At 36.7% G+C, this 15,760-nt stretch overlaps 2 protein-coding genes and 1 long non-coding RNA gene across 4 annotated transcripts; 1 reads left to right on the forward strand and 2 right to left on the reverse strand.

Moving 5' to 3' along the window:
• Positions 1 to 374: 374 nt before the first annotated feature.
• On the reverse strand, positions 375 to 3,883 carry LOC149668284 (uncharacterized). The gene is made up of 5 exons (XM_089841268.1): positions 3,825 to 3,883; positions 2,790 to 3,491; positions 2,419 to 2,585; positions 1,632 to 2,349; positions 375 to 636 (listed from the first exon to the last, which is right to left on the reverse strand). The coding sequence occupies exons 1-5, from the start codon at positions 3,881 to 3,883 to the stop codon at positions 375 to 377; spliced, it is 1,908 nt and encodes a 635-aa protein (XP_089697394.1).
• Positions 3,352 to 8,099, reverse strand: LOC149668285 (uncharacterized). 2 transcript variants are annotated; one of them, XM_089841167.1, is made up of 7 exons: positions 7,763 to 8,099; positions 7,451 to 7,619; positions 6,276 to 6,594; positions 4,658 to 5,072; positions 4,105 to 4,160; positions 3,909 to 4,020; positions 3,352 to 3,491 (listed from the first exon to the last, which is right to left on the reverse strand). In XM_089841167.1, exons 2-6 carry the CDS (start codon positions 7,610 to 7,612, stop codon positions 3,917 to 3,919), a joined length of 1,056 nt encoding a protein of 351 aa, XP_089697293.1. In that variant the 5' UTR covers positions 7,613 to 7,619; positions 7,763 to 8,099; the 3' UTR covers positions 3,352 to 3,491; positions 3,909 to 3,916. The 2 variants fall into 2 exon arrangements, with proteins under 2 accessions (XP_089697293.1, XP_089697294.1); XM_089841168.1 differs by lacking the exon at positions 7,763 to 8,099 and having other exon boundaries at positions 7,451 to 7,753.
• A 3,657-nt stretch (positions 8,100 to 11,756) lies between these two features.
• On the forward strand, positions 11,757 to 13,026 carry LOC149668286 (uncharacterized). The gene is made up of 2 exons (XR_016368033.1): positions 11,757 to 12,034; positions 12,107 to 13,026. It is a non-coding gene; the product is annotated as an uncharacterized LOC149668286 (long non-coding RNA).
• The last annotated feature ends 2,734 nt before the right edge of the window (positions 13,027 to 15,760 follow it).

A 15,760-nucleotide genomic window follows, 5' to 3' on the forward strand; every position in this document is an offset into this window, starting at 1 on the left:
AACCGAATCGATCCAAAAGTCTAATTCTATTTTAGAATTAACTAACTTTTCATTTAATTGCGCGAGCGTGCTCGATGTTTCAGTCCGTTGAGCTACGGTATAAAGTAATGGCAGTACTACGTATGCAAACGTCATACCCTTCTATCTCTTAGCTCAGTGTCATCCGCCTACTGGGAGCGCACAGTATGCCCTCTTACAAGAACGCGCCCAGATGGAGGGATACACAGTCTACGCCCCTCTCTACCGCCACTAGTCTATAAAAAAGCTCTCGCAAGCTATATTTCGTTACAGGTTTCGATTCTTTCGTTTAATTCGATTATTTCTTGGGAGAGATTTGAGTTTTGGGTTTCTAATTGCGATACTTTTTCAACGGCTTAATTTTTTTCCTTAAAAATTTCTTCCAAATTTAATTCAATTTCTTCGATAGTCGCCGATAATTGCTTGACCGTATCATCGCGGTAACGGACTTCGTTTTTCAATTTTGTAATTTCAATTTCGAATATTTGAATTTCATTTTCTAAACTGGCGTTTGAATTTTTCAAGACGTCATTAGCGTCTTCGACGTTTTTAACTCTTTCTCTTAATTTTAATATTTCTTCCTCGAGAGGGAATTCCAAAGGTTTGCCATTCTTTAATCTACATTAGTGAATTAAATTTAATTGGGATTTTGCGCCGCGTTATGAGGTTTCTACAGATTCGGCGTAATTTTGCTTAGTATACTTGAACCGTTTTTGTTCAAGAACACGTGACGTTAACACATATCACATAAACTCATGATAATACCAATAAATAGCAAACCAGGGTTCGTACAACCTTTGGAAAACCGATTTCCATGTTCTTTCCCTGAGTTTTCCAGGTTTTTCCCCCCCATACATGGAGTAATAACAATGAATGTTACTCAAACCTTAACCTGATTTCCCTAAATTTTACCAAGAAACGATATCTAATTTGTTAGGGAGAATGTATAAGTTGCCTAAGTATTCGCGCGCCATAGTCCCAGTCCCCCTTTCAAAATACAAGGGGGGGACGTAAAAGGAGGCCGGGCTATTTCGCCTCTCCTCAGTCGGAAAATGCGTAGTTTTCGTCATTCGCGTCACGCTGTCGTGAGTTTTCAAGAACCAATGAGATGATGGCTGTAATAAGACCTACTATACGTTTGGACTGGAGATAAAGCTGGAAATGTGGCGCGAATTTATACCTTCTCCCTAGTAAACTAGATATCACTTCTTGATTTTACTAAAAATTACTAAATTGAATTTTTCTGTAAACTATTCATTTCCCGGATTTCCCTGAATTTTACCAAAAATTTACCATATTGAGTTTCTTGTCAACTACTTATTTCCCTGATTTTTCCATGTTTTCCATATTTGTATGAACCCTGGCAAGCCCCCTGCCCCCCAAAAAAGGCTAGAAAAAACCGAGGGGCCATTCACTCATCGATCGTAATCGGTGTACACGCTGTAAGTTTACCAATACTAAAGGCATAATATTACCTTCCAATCCCCTTGACAAGTTGCCAGTGCTAAAACGATTACCCCTAATCAGTACCCAGTACACCACTAATCAGATAGTGATTAACCCCTCGACAAAACCCAAAACCAAAACCAAAAGAATTTTGAGCAACATCTAACCTTGCCACATTATCTTCGAAAGTACTAAGAGTCATTTCCAATTTTCCGCAAATAATTTCCATAGCTTGATAAACATTACCATGCTTCTTATCAACACTACCACCAGCGGCGGCGGTAGCAACATCAGCAGCAATTACGTAATCTCCGCACGCGTTATCGACAACATCTTCGGGAACCGAAACCGCAACCGCACCTTCCATCTCATCCAATTCCTTATTGATATTGGCGAGACTTCGCAGACTTTCTTGGAAAAAAGCCTTCAACCCTTCCATTTTGCGCAAACTTTCGTTTAAAGGCACTGAATATTGTAGATCCTGATAAGTCTTCATCTTATTTTCGACCGAAGCGATTTTACCACCCACTAATTTGCGCATTTCGGTTAAAGCATCGTTTTTGATGGATAACTCGCTTAACAAATAGTCTAAAACGCTTGAATCTGGAATTTTGTTATTCATATGATGAGAAATACGTCCGGTACTCATTCTACTTTGCAAATACGCTCGAACACGGTTCATACTGGCTTGTAACGCGTTAATGTAGTTATTTTTCTCGACTATCGACGACAGACAGGCGCTAATCTCGTCCTCTAACTTCGTAATCGCGTCATCTTTACCACGGATCGTGTCCAATAAGGTCGCGTTACTTCCCGATACGTCATCGTGACTTTCTTTCAAACGATTTAATTCCGATTTAAGTTTATCTCGTTGAGATTCTAATTCTGCAACGTAATTAGCGGATTCTTTCATCTCCAGAGGTAATTGATTAGGGATTACGGGGTTTATTTTACTTTTAAGGTCATTGGTGGACTGTTCCATTAAGGTATAAGAATCGATTTGGGATTGAAGTTCAACGGCTTTCGATTCGTTAACGCGTATCGATTCTTTTAAAGTAACGATATCCGATTGTAAGTCCGAAATAGTTTGACGTAGGTGTTGGCTTTCGGTTTCGATTGGTCTGATTAAAGGTTAAAAACAACGGAAATGCATGCATAAGTAAAATAAATTAAGACTTATTGAGAGGCGAAATAGCCCGGCCTCCCTTGTATTTTGAAAGGGGACAAGGGCTATGACGTACTAATACTTCGGCATCTTATACCTTCTCCCTAGTAAACTAGATATCGCTTCTTGGTATAATGTTAAAAAATTAAAACAAACTTACGTTTCGGCATCGTCGCTCGAAGACTTCGTAATCCTCAGTGATTCCAACTCATTTTGGCTCGATTCCAGTTTAACATTGGTGTCCGCGAGTTCATTATTCAATTGAGCAAATTCTTCGGTTGATAATTGTAATTGGTTCAACATTTCTTGAAGTTGAAGTTCCTTGGCGTGAAGTTGTTCTTGGTAACGATGTTCATCTTCAAGTTTCAATTGTTGGGTGTCCCGCAGTTTTTGGTTGTTTTGTTCAATTTGGGCAGTAAGGGACGATATTTGTTCCTCAAAATCGTGAGTCTTTTGTACCTGGGTTAACGAATATTGCTCAAGTTGAGTTTGAAGAAGCTTCAAACTCAGTTCTTTTTGTTCTAGTTCGTCTTGAAAGTGAGCGGTTTCGGATTCGTATTTATTTCGGAGGTTATTGATGACGGCTTCACGTTCGTTTGATTCTTGTTGAACTGCTTCCAATTTAGTTGCACGACTGCTAAGTTCAACTTCAAGTTTATTCACTTGTTCTTTCAATAACTGAGCTCTTTCCATCGATTCCTCCAATTCGTGTTCTTTTTCGTTGAGTTTGGTTCTGAATTCCGATGTTCCCGATTCCAACTTATCTCGATGAGATTTAACACTGGACTCCAAACTCTCTTTTTGAACTTCAAATTGAGCTCGAACTGAGTGAATTTGAAGTTGATTCTCCTCTTTTAAACGTCTGAAAAGAAAACATTAGGAAACCATTTAAATAATTAAATATTAATTAAATAAAAAATAAACAACAGGGAGCCCAGCCAAAAATTTAAATTCCTTATAGGGAAAGTACAAAATAGGATTTTTTTATTTCAGGAATTATAGGATTTTATAGTGTTTTTTAAAGGAAAAATAGGATTTTTGTTTTATTTCAGGAATTATAGGATTTTATAGGAGAAAAAAAACCGTGTGTTTTTATAGGAAAATATAGGACTAAAAAAACACGCTAATATATAATACTATTTTGGCTTAAACTATGCAGAAAAAACCTAAAGTAAAATAACAAATTGGATTTTACTTTGAAAATTCAGAGGAACTTAAATGGAACAAGTTCAAAACAAAAATATAGGATTTCATAGGAATTATAGGACTTAAAACTTACAATATTTCCTAGTTTTTCTCCTCAACTGTGGCAGTTGACGTCTCCAATTTATTCAAAATTTCCAGATACTTATTTTTCAAATCAGTCATTAATTTTTCCATATTTTCCAAACCTGGAAAATTCAATTAAAATTAAAATAAATTAAATCCAATTAAAAACGTAGCAATATTTAGAGAGTAGAGATGAAGACCCTTACATTTAGATTTCTCACTGTTTTCCTTCATTAAAACCTGTTTTTCTTTTGAGAGGGATCTTTGAGCAAGAAATTTGAAATAAATTAAATTATTACAAAACCTTTAAAACCTATTTTTGAATTCCTTGACTACCCAAAAAAGTGTAAAACCCATTTCTCAAATTCCCCGACTTCCCAAAGACCTTTAAAACCCACTTTTAAATTCCCTGACTTCCCAAAGACCTTTAAAACCCACTTTTAAATTCCCTGACTTCCCAAAGACCTTTAAAACCCTTTTTAAATTCCCTGACTGCCCAAAGACCTTAAAAGCCCATCTATAACATTCCCTGGCTATCCAAAAACCTTCAAAAACCCATTTTTAAATTCCCTGACAACCCAAAAACCTTTAAAAAACCCACTTTTAAATTTCCTGACTACCCAAAAACCTCAGAACCCATTATTAAACTCCCTGACTACACAAAAACATTTCAACCCCATTTTTAAACTCCCTGAAATTCTCCCTGACCCTTGTCCCAACCCTAGATCATTAAATATTAAAGAACAAACCAAAACCTACACATTTAAGGCTTTTTCTTTCTCAAAAGCAGCCTTCAATGACTCCAAAGCGGAAAGCTGATGTTGGGCCTGATTAAACTTGATTTTAAACTCATTCATTTGTTTCTCAGCCTCGGCAATCTGTTGATAATGCTGTTTCAACTCTTCCCTTAACGCATTCTCCTTTTCCTTGAACTTCATCTCTAATGAGCTTTTAGCAGCTTCAAATTTGTGATGTTGGCACTCCATGATATTCTTGCTCATATGATGAAGTTTGTTCTCCAACATTTGAATTTTATCTTCAGCTTGCTTTTTCTCCGTTAAAACTTTATCCAACCGATTCTCGCTTGTTTGTCTCCCTTTAGAAGGAGTTCCTATTTTCTCCGGGAAGGCAGCTTCATTGTTTGACGCAGTTTGCAGGGTGACCACAACAAAGCCTTGAAAAAAATATAGGAAAATAGGAAATTTTCAATTTATGGGAAAATATAGGAGATGTTTCATTAAAAAAATAGGAAAATATAGGATATTTGCCATTGAAAAAATAGGAAAATATAGGATATTTGCCATTGAAAAAATAGGAAAATATAGGATATTTGCCATTGAAAAAATAGGAAAATATAGGATATTTGCCATTGAAAAAATAGGAAAATATAGGATATTTGCCATTGAAAAAATAGGAAAATATAGGATATTTGCCATTGAAAAAATAGGAAAATATAGGTTTCAAGTGATTTGGAATTAATAAGACAGGATTTTCAAAACAAACTGAAACACTAATAAACAATTCAATTTAAAAAGATAAAATAAAATTCGTTAGCCAGATACCTCATCGAAATGGCACCCGGGGGCCGAGATAATGTGCGCCCGCTTAAGTCAGGAAAAAAAAGGAACAGCAAATGTTGCTAAGGCTTGCTTAATTACTCGGTCCCTGTTTGTCGTAGCCCTTATTTTTTAGTATGGTTGGATGGGGGACAAATTGGACTATAATATACTCAAAAGACATCCCCGTATCTCTAGTAGAAACAGAGTTATGAGCCTCCAAAGTTGGGTGTAATGCTATTCCTATGGAGTGTATGTTTTTGAACATTTTTCTCAATTACTCGGCAAATTTTTACTCGATCCCCAAGTTTTTAGTATGGTTGGATGGGGAACTCAATGCGCCCCAACAACCCTTGTGCTCGAGAGCCAGTGCCCCTCGGCCTCCCCTTTAATCTGGCCCTGACTAAACTAAAACCACCATCTGAAGCAGACGACAAGATTTTTTTAACTCTATTTTTTCCCGTTTCCCCATACATTTTTCATGGAGTAATTTTATCGTAGTGAGAATTATGTTTCCTGAAAAGTGCCTTACATTGCAGCTAATAGCTCCATGGTGGCAGGCTGGCAGCCTGGATTACTAATACAAGCTAAACGTTAGCTTGTATTATTAATCCTTGGTGGCAGAAATGTAAAACTGCATTCATGTCTGTCACACTTCAAAATTTTTGAGTGACATCTACTAAAAACAACAGTGAGCGCGCGCAAAATGTGAAAAGATTTCGAAAAATAGGAAAATATAGGAAAATTGTCTAAATTATAGGAACTTATAGGAAGGTATCGAAAAAATAGGAAAAATTATAAAATATAGGAATTGTGGTCACCCTGAGTTTGGGACTTCAATTTGGCTTTTTCAGCTTTTAGAGTTTTATTTTCAATTTGAAGTTGATCAACATGTTTACGTAGTTGAAAAACTTCAGTAGAAACCATGCTTTTAGTTTCGTCTACTGGGGTGCATTGGTTTTGGTCTAATTTCACTGAATGGGTGCTTCTTTCAAGTTGGTTTTCGAGTTTAAGTTTTGATTCTCTTTGGTTAAGGTCCTGTTTTAATTTGGCTAATTGCGTTTGACATTCATCGTAATTATCACGGGATGTAGCCAGTTCCCGAGTTAATTGGTTTAGTTCGTCTTTATGGGAGTCATTCTATAATGAATTTAACGTAACGTGACTCCGTTAGAAGTTCTAGGTCCTATTAACTTTAGGCCTAATATTGAGGCATTTAGAACTAAAATTTAGATTGGTTTTAGATAGAATAATTTAGGGGGAGCCATTTAATATTTTGCAGCCCGATATTAATTAACATTAGGCCTAACATTGATTAATTAATTAATTCAGAACTAAAATGTGTAGATTGGCTGTAACGGAAAAGTAACCAATCTACAGAATAGGGACTTGGCAGTACTACGTCACGCAACCTCAGGCTACCTTCCATAGGGACTTGGCAATTCAGGCTTAACTCCGCCCCCAGCGCCATTATGGTATGTTTTTTTAACAGAATGAAAGCTACATAAGCCCCTCCTCCTGGTATGTTTTTTAGCACTAGTGGAAGGTAGCCTGACGTTGCATGACGTAGTACTGCCAGGTCCCTATTAGTGCTAAAAAACTTACCAGGAGGAGGGGCTTATGTAGCTTTCATTCTGTTAAAAAAACATACCATAATGGCGCTGGGGGCGGAGTTAAGCCCGAATTGCCAAGTCCCTATTCAGAATTTCATGTTTAAAGTTAATGTTTAAACAAATAAGAACTGTATAGTCTAATTATTTAATACAGATTCAATAATTCTAAAGAAATAACAGCTTTAAAATAAACGGAACAATAGAGTAGTGGCACTACATGTTAATTTCTCATAGGAGATAACGTAGCCAAGGGCAGGGAGGTGCCATTACTCTATAGGAAACTAGCGTCTTCCGTAGTAGGGCAATGAACGATTTCTACTTCTATTAAACTAAATCCAGCTGTGGCTTGTCAATAAGTAAGGGATATTATAAAAAGAGCTTACCTTTTGTTTGTGTTTCTGAACCACTTGTTCAAGCTGATCCGGTAGTTGGCGTTTCTGTTGATTAATTTTAATCAACTTTCCGCATTGTTCTTCTAAAGCGTTTATTTTTTGCAAAGCTGGGCCAGGTAGGCCTTGCTTCCACTCTGAGGCAGACCAATCCATCTTAAGCCTATTTTAAAAATTAATTGGTGATTGGTATAATTAAAACATTAAATCTTAATTAAAACTCATTACAAACGCGGTTGGTCAAACAGTACTTCAAATAGTGGTTAAAATTTAGGTCTAATTATAACATTAAGTAAATATATTTACCTCTGAGCAACAAAACTTAAACTATTTTAAGTAATTATCATAAATCTCAACGCTTTAATGATTAACTAATCAATTTAATCGCGATTAACCGTTCAGAACCTTGTCAGGGAATGATTTCATCCAGCGCGCAACGACAGTATGACACAAAGAGCCGTTTGAATTTTGAAGTTTAAAAAACAAAGATCACGTGGGTTTGAACTAGCCAATAAGAGCTCACTTAAGGAAAAAAACATTTAGAGACAGGCTTGGAAATAAGCTTTATTTCTGAACTAGTCCTCCGGACCAGTGACCCCTGATGTCTTAAATATGAAACTGGTCCCGGGACCAGTGACCCTTCCCCTATTTAATTTTCTACTGGTCGTTCTCTCTTCTAAAAAATCTCTCTCGGCTTAGGGTTGTATACACGACCAGGCTTGGAAATAAGCTTTATTTCTGAACTAGTCCTCCGGACCAGTGACCCCTGATGTCTTAAATATGAAACTGGTCCCGGGACCAGTGACCCTTCCCCTATTTAATTTTCTACTGGTCGTTCTCTCTTCTAAAAAATCTCTCTCGGCTTAGGGTTGTATACACGACTGCACTCCTGGAGTCGAAATTTATGTTAAAATGAAAATAATTAAAGAGGTCCCCATATCAATTTTTAATAAAAGTAGGAATTAATAAACTAGTCACTGGGACCAGTGACCCTCACGTTTTGAATAAAAAAAGGGGTCCAAGCTATTAATGAACTGGTTTTTTGACCTGTAAACCTGCCTTATTTCCTAGCCTGTTTAGAGAGCTGGAAACCATCAGAAACGGACATTAGCCGTTTTCTTTTTTTATTCAAAATTAAAACCCTCATGCTATTATCATCCCCGATGTAATTAAATTATAAATATTTAAATATATATATATAAATCAATTGATAAATGTGACATTTTGACAGAACAGATGCTTTTAATATTGTATAAAATGAGGACACATGTTGTTAGGTTTAATATTCTCTTGATCGAAATTGTGATATAAAAGGGTTGTGTTCTCTGGGTTTTATATCACAACTGACAACAGAATCGTCCATTTCATACGAAAATAACTCTAAAAATGTTTCGTTTCGTCGTTATTAGCTTAATTTACGCCAGTGTGGGAAATAAGGCACTTTCACAGGCCAATGGCCTAGGGCCGTGCAGACTATTCGTTACTATTTGGTCGGACCAAATAATTTGGTCAAAACTGACGTTTACTATTCGCACCGACGAATCGAATAATGATTTTCAAAATTCTAGAATACCAAATAATGAGCTTCGAAAAACCGACTATTCTATAGCGGATAAAACAATTTGAAAGTGAATGTTTTTAACAGTCTATTGACCAAATTATTTGGTATTCGCAACCAGTTTTTGAATTTTTCTGTTGATTTTGTGAATTTGAGGGCGCTGTCATAGAGATAGAAACATAAATGTTATGCTCCTATCCCTATGGGCGCTGTGATAATGTCCGCTGGACCGTGGCTAGATGACGCGACTGGGCAGACACACCCTTAAAATTCTGACGTGGCTACTGTTAAGTATTACCCGCGTTCACCGAGTCGCGTGATCTAGGAGGCTATAGCTGGAATCAGCCACTCAGTCTTTAGAAGTTCATAGACAAGGATAAATCATTAAAGGTTTTAACTTTAAGGGTACTAGTTATTATCAACTTCTCGCTGCGGAGCTAACTATATTGAACTTCCTAATAATATATCACTATAGTATACCTATTAAAAAAAAATAGTATCATGGACATGGAAGAGGTTATACATTGCAAAGCGAGTAGGGATATATTGACAACTAACCTAATTTTGATTAAAATAAAACCTTTGATTCGTTCAAAAATAAGTTTTCAGCTGTTCAAAAGTACCTTTCCGTGTCCCATTATTTATAAATTTGAAATTTGGTAGAATAGTTTTATAGAAATTTAAATTTGGTCGAATTTTTGAACTTCACACTATTTGGTCAAATTATTTGGTCATTTTCCTATTCCGAGCCGAGAGATGGCTCCCAAAAACACTGCTATTTGGTATTCGACGAATACCTTAAAAAGTACTATTCGCACAGCCCTACAATGGCCAGTTTAAAAATTACCTGGGCCAGTTTAAAAATTAAACGCTTTGGGGTCTACTGGACCTGGTGGCCACTTAATTAATTCAAAGTTTTCCCCCTCAAGATTTTGGATCATTAAATAAATACTATGTTAATCCCTAAGATTGTCTCGTCTTTGCTTCTATGCTGTTTGCTTGCTTGGCCTGAATTGTGTATGTGGGAGTGGGATTATGGGTGGGTTTCGTATGTCTGTCTACGCTCTACACAGTGTAGAATCTGTAGATGAAGTGATTTTTGCAGATAGCTAAAGCATGGCTAAAGGGAAGATAATCTCTCGGTAGTCTTGTTTGGGTCTGGTCTCTAGGGAAAGGCAGCCTGCTGCCTTTGATTGTATTAGAGTCTATGGGAAGATAGCAATGGAGTGTCAACTCCCTCCCTACGGGCCGAAATTTTTAATTTAGCATTACTCAATAAAGACTTATAGTTCTTAATTTAAGACTCCAATATTTTTAAATACCCATAACTATAAAAACTAACCTACTAAGCCTACGCCCAAGCAAATATTGTCCAGAATAGATAATTTGGCCCTAAATTACGAAAGCCTGATTTTTGAGGCTAAAAGTGGTAGGTGGCACCGTGGCCAGTTTTTTAATTAACATACCTAGAATCTACTGGCCACAGGTCCAGTTTTAAAAAAATCCTTATTTCCCACACTGTCAATGATGATGGCTGACTTGGAATCAGGCTAGGAAATAAGACAGGTTTACAGGTCAAAAACCAGTTTATTAATAGCTTGGACCACTTTTTTTTATTCAAAACGCGAGGGTCACTGGTCCCAATGACCAGTTTATTAATTCCTACTTTTATTAAAAATTGATATGTGGACCTCTTTAATTATTTTCATTTTAACATAAATTTCGACTCCAGGAGTCCAGTTGTGTACAGGGCCAGAAATAAGAAAAATTTCTTATAGGACATTGTCCAGTGACCCCCCCCCCTATTTGTCTGGAAAATTTATTGGACATTGTCCACTGGCGTGTGCATAAATAGTGTCACATTTTCATAGTCAAGCTATCAAAACTTCGGAAAATTTATTGGTCAAAATGTCCAGTGACCCCCTTAGGTTTTAAAAAGATTATGGGACATTTTAAAATTTTATTGGACAATGTCCAGTGTCCTGTGCTTATTTCCGGCCCTGGTTGTGTATACAACCCTAAGCCGAGAGAGATTTTTTTAGAAGAGAGAACAACCACAAGTCCTGGGACCAGTAGAAAAATAAATTGGGGAAGGGTCACTGGTCCCGGGACCAGTTTCACATTTAAGACATCAGGGGTCACTGGTCCGAAGGACTAGTTCAGAAATAAACCTTATTTCCAAGCCTGTTATGGACGGCTGACTTGGAATCAGGAATCCAGGATAAGGATTTTTTTAAAACTGGACGTCGGGCCAGCAACCCCCCCCCCCCCCATGGTCTGGAATAAATAAACTGGTCCATGACCATTAACCAGAGCGCATCGTCTGCTAAACTTTTGAAGTGGATAATTAAAATAATTAAAATAGTTGAGATAATGTCTGGAGTCTGGTTACCCTTGAATTTTATTAGTGGTCCCGTGGACCACTGAACCCCCCTCCGATTTAATTTATAAACGGGTCCAGGCAATATTTAAACTGGTCATTTGCCCTGTGCCACCGCCTTATTTCCCACTCTGCTTGGAATTCTGGTTGCCATCTATATTTTCCATGGAGTAGTTTCACTAGAGTGAAAATGTTTTATCCTTGAAGGAGTCTAATATTGTAGCTACGCCTACTGTAATAATACTCCATGGTGGAAAATAACTGATTGGCAAACATTTTATTTTATAACGGCATCAGACTAGGGCTAGACATAACTACAATGTAAAAGCAGACGGCGTTCAGATTCACTACACGAACAAACCTTTATTTTGCTTTTTAAGACTCTCAAACCTTAAACGTCCGGTTTTCCGGTATCTAAAAAACTTTGGACCCAACGCACCATCGATCTAAAAATATTTTTGCCGCCTTGATTTCAGCGAGACTAGCAGGCTAGCAGCGCGGTTGTTCTTTCCGGCTTAAGCCTACTTTTTAGTTTTGCTTTTGTTTCTTTGTCAGAATCTCGATTCTCAAAGTTAATTTTGCGTCAAAGTCACGATCTGGCAATTAACCGTTTAAACTTCAAAAACGAAAGCATTATATGGTAATGATACATCTAAGATAACTATATAAAATAATTGTTTATTCAATTTATTAAGTGTTATAATTTTTCTAGCAACAAGTTTTTAAGTTAAGCCTTTGTTAGCCCAAAATTGGGCGGGAACTGAGGACCAAAGACAAAGAACTTGACCAGAACGCGCGTCTTTAGTTAGTCAATAATAAGTGGCGAAGTTCCTGAAGAACTTTTAAAAATTGAACATTTTCAAAGTACAAGGAAGTGTTTTTTTTCTGTTAAAGACATTATTGAACTAAATTACATGTGGATTCACAACAGCTAGATCATTAATATTGTAAGTAAATTTTATTATTTCCACTTTTTAGAATGGGGGTTTTAATTAAAAATATCATTACCTAACAATAATGATAATAAGTGTGACAAGAAAAATGCGTTCTATATTTGTTGATTAGTAAGTTGTTAGTTTGGTGATAAGATTTTCGCAGACATAGATGGGGCTTAAAGATTAGCTTACTGTTGATAAAATCAATTGACAATAAAGCAATAGAGTAGTGGCGGTAGAGAGAGGTGTAGACTATGTATCCCTCCCTCTGGGCACGCTCTTGTAGGCGCCTAAGAGTTTGATGACACAGAAAGGTAGGTTGTTTGCATAGGTAGTACTGCCATTACTCTATCAGGGTTCATTCAAAACTGGAAAACCCGTAAAAATGTGTGGGAAAAAACCTGAAAAACTCAGGGGAATCAAAAGGTTTCTTCATCATCCACAAGTTACTTGGTTTAGTTGCACTTATCTAGCCAAGACTGAACATCAAGGGTAATGCAACCAGAACCTTGAAAGTTAATATTTTCTTTCAATGGATGAATAGAAGTTATAATCCTCTAATGTCACTTGCAACTTTGGCAGTGCATGACATGACTTTCCCAAATGTCATTATGGGGAATCTATTCCGGTTTAGGGGAGCATACTAAAGCATAACCGGGTTTGCCTTAGTACCTGGAAGTCATGGAAAGTTTGGGATTTTGAAAATACGTGTGAAATGTTGGATAAAAGTTGGGGAATTTGAAAATTGTCCTAAAAGTTGGGGAATTTTGTCCTGGTTTCACTAATTTTCTTTTATTGGTTCTAGCATGTTTATAATTTCATTGTACTAGGCCTAGTCGTTTTTAAATTAATTGTTCTAACTGTTCCACGAACAAATAAAAACTGTTCCACGAACAAATAAAAACTGTTCCACGAACAAATAAAAACTGTTCCACGAACAAATAAAAAGTGTTCCACGAACAAATAAAAACTGTTCCACGAACAAATAAAAACTGTTCCACGAACAAATAAAAACTGTTCCACGAACAAATAAAAACTGTTCCACGAACAAATAAAACTGTTCCACGAATAAATAAAACTGTTCCACGAATAAATAAAACTGTTCCACGAACAAATAAAAACTGTTCCACGAACAAATAAAAACTGTTCCACGAACAAATAAAAACTGTTCCACGAACAAATAAAAACTGTTCCACGAACAAATAAAAACTGTTCCACGAATAAATAAAACTGTTCCACGAACAAATATAAACTGTTCCACGAACAAATAAAAACTGTTCAGCGAACATATAAAAACTGTTCCACGAACAAATAAAAACTGTTCCACGAACAAATAAAAACTGTTCCACGAACAAATAAAAACTGTTCCACGAATAAATAAAACTGTTCCACGAACAAATATAAACTGTTCCACGAACAAATAAAAACTGTTCAGCGAACATATAAAAACTGTTCCACGAACAAATAAAAACTGTTCCACGAACAAATAAAAACTGTTCCACGAACAAATAAAAACTGTTCCACGAACAATTGAAACTGTTCCACGAACAAGTAAAACTGTTCCACAAACAAGTAAAAACTGTTCCACGAACAAATATAAACTGTTCCACGAACAAATAAAAACTGTTCCACGAACAAATAAAAACTGTTCCACGAACAAATAAAAACTGTTCCACGAACAAATAAAAACTGTTCCACGAACAAATAAAAACTGTTCCACGAACAAATAAAAACTGTTCTACAAACAAACAACTAAAACCAGAAGTAAATAGATTACAAACAAGAAGTTAATATCTCCCCGGCATGGGCGCGTTATGAAAGTTGAGATTCCCGCTCCTATTCCGCGGCAGCGCACAAATGGCGTAGCACCTAGCGAACCACTTGACATGTACCTATCGTATCTAGTGTCGCGCCGCTCAGACAAAGTAGTGCGGGTTGTTGAAGGTTTAATCGACGCGCATGCGTTCTAAAGGTAATTTCAATCAGCTGTCTGCTGTGAGACTGTAACAGTATAGCCTAGGCCTAGTACAAAATCTGTGAAGACTACATGTGATTGCCTATGAATGTGATAAAATAGTAATATGAAAAATGGATAAGGAATATGATTATGACGAATTCGTGAAACAAAAAGATCAACGTAAAACAATACTACAATGTTGGGAGAGCCAAGGACGTTTGAAAACTTTTGTTTGCAACATGATGCAAGAGTATGAGGTATTATTCGTAGGTTTCAGATAAAAATTGCACTGGGTCGATACCGAAGGCGAAACTAAAATCGTTTTTTACGCGGCATTATGAAACTAATTACAGTTTTAGACTAGTATTTTAATATAATTTACCATAATTCAGCTATTACCCGCACTACTACGGCGCCATTTTCCATCACGTAAGCGCGGCTACCAATGATATTGCCCTAAATTTACTCCCATGATGCTCAGTAATTTGTACTGCTTTCCAATATCTCTTGTCGCTTCTATGACGTCATGCGAACATCCTATTGGTTACAAGCAAGCCACGTGATACTCGATACTAATTTTACATAGCATGCAGGCGGGAAGGTATGATTGACTTAAAGCTAATAACTTTTTGATATCTATTTACTTTTGCTAAAACTGGAAAATCTATGAGGAAAAATTACTTGCCAAGGGAAAAGCCTTGAACCTGTAAAGTGAGGGAATTTGGAATAGGGCATGACACTTCCTGCTTCCATATTTGAGGGATGGTTTTGTCCAGTCCCCAACAACTAGTTTTAGCTCTTCTACATTATGACATTGGTAGCTTTTAAGGTCATACCAGAAGGGGTTGATAATAGAAGAAGGATGACACTGTATCATCTTAATACTTTAGTTATGTAACATGATTCTACCCAGGAGTCATGGTCCCTTTTTGTTTGCTCTCGTGCTCATCAAACTTCAGATGGGCATCGCACCGTGCTAGGGTGAATTCTATAACTGTTTGGTATTTACTAAATCCTCAGCAATCAATTAACCAACAAACCTTGATTGTCTTGACATGCTGTAACAAAAATTAACACACAAGCGCATGCATTCGCCTTGGCAAATAGTTAAGCAGCGCTAATAGATATAGTAATGATGAGGAATTAACTATTTATATGGCGTATGCGATTCGGTTTAGCAATTAACCTTGCTATAATAAATGTTGGTTAGGAAGAATCATGTTACAATTACCCCGCTTTGTGGTGTTACACTTTTCTCGAAGAGAAGTATTATATACTTGGCTGCATTAAGTCATGGTTTTCTTTTTCGTTTCGAATGTAAACAATTAATAATAGCCATTAGTTCTTATATGGTTTTTAGGTAAGGCTCATTTGAAATAGAGCGAGAACCCCCAACGTATAAATGACGGATTCTGTATTAGAGATGGGCCGATACCAGTTTAAACCGATACCGATATGATCCGATACTTGGGAA

This window comes from Phalangium opilio, unplaced genomic scaffold, assembly GCF_054372755.1.
Source record: "Phalangium opilio isolate 3A_F unplaced genomic scaffold, DU_Popi_V2 ptg000056l_1, whole genome shotgun sequence".
Lineage (NCBI taxonomy): Eukaryota > Metazoa > Arthropoda > Arachnida > Opiliones > Phalangiidae > Phalangium > Phalangium opilio.

Coding starts and splice junctions, on each gene's coding strand:
- LOC149668285 (XM_089841167.1), bottom strand. CDS start 7,612: ATGGATTGGTCTGCCTCAGAGTGGAAGCAAGGCCTACCTGGCCCAGCT. Junction 5,073..6,275: donor ATTGAAGTCCCAAACTCAGG/GTGACCACAATT, acceptor ATTTTTTTCAAG/GCTTTGTTGTGGTCACCCTG. Junction 4,021..4,104: donor AAACAGTGAGAAATCTAAAT/GTAAGGGTCTTC, acceptor TGAATTTTCCAG/GTTTGGAAAATATGGAAAAA.
- LOC149668284 (XM_089841268.1), bottom strand. CDS start 3,883: ATGAAATCCTATATTTTTGTTTTGAACTTGTTCCATTTAAGTTCCTCT. Junction 2,586..2,789: donor TCGAGCGACGATGCCGAAAC/GTAAGTTTGTTT, acceptor ACCTTTAATCAG/ACCAATCGAAACCGAAAGCC. Junction 637..1,631: donor TTCGAAGATAATGTGGCAAG/GTTAGATGTTGC, acceptor TCACTAATGTAG/ATTAAAGAATGGCAAACCTT.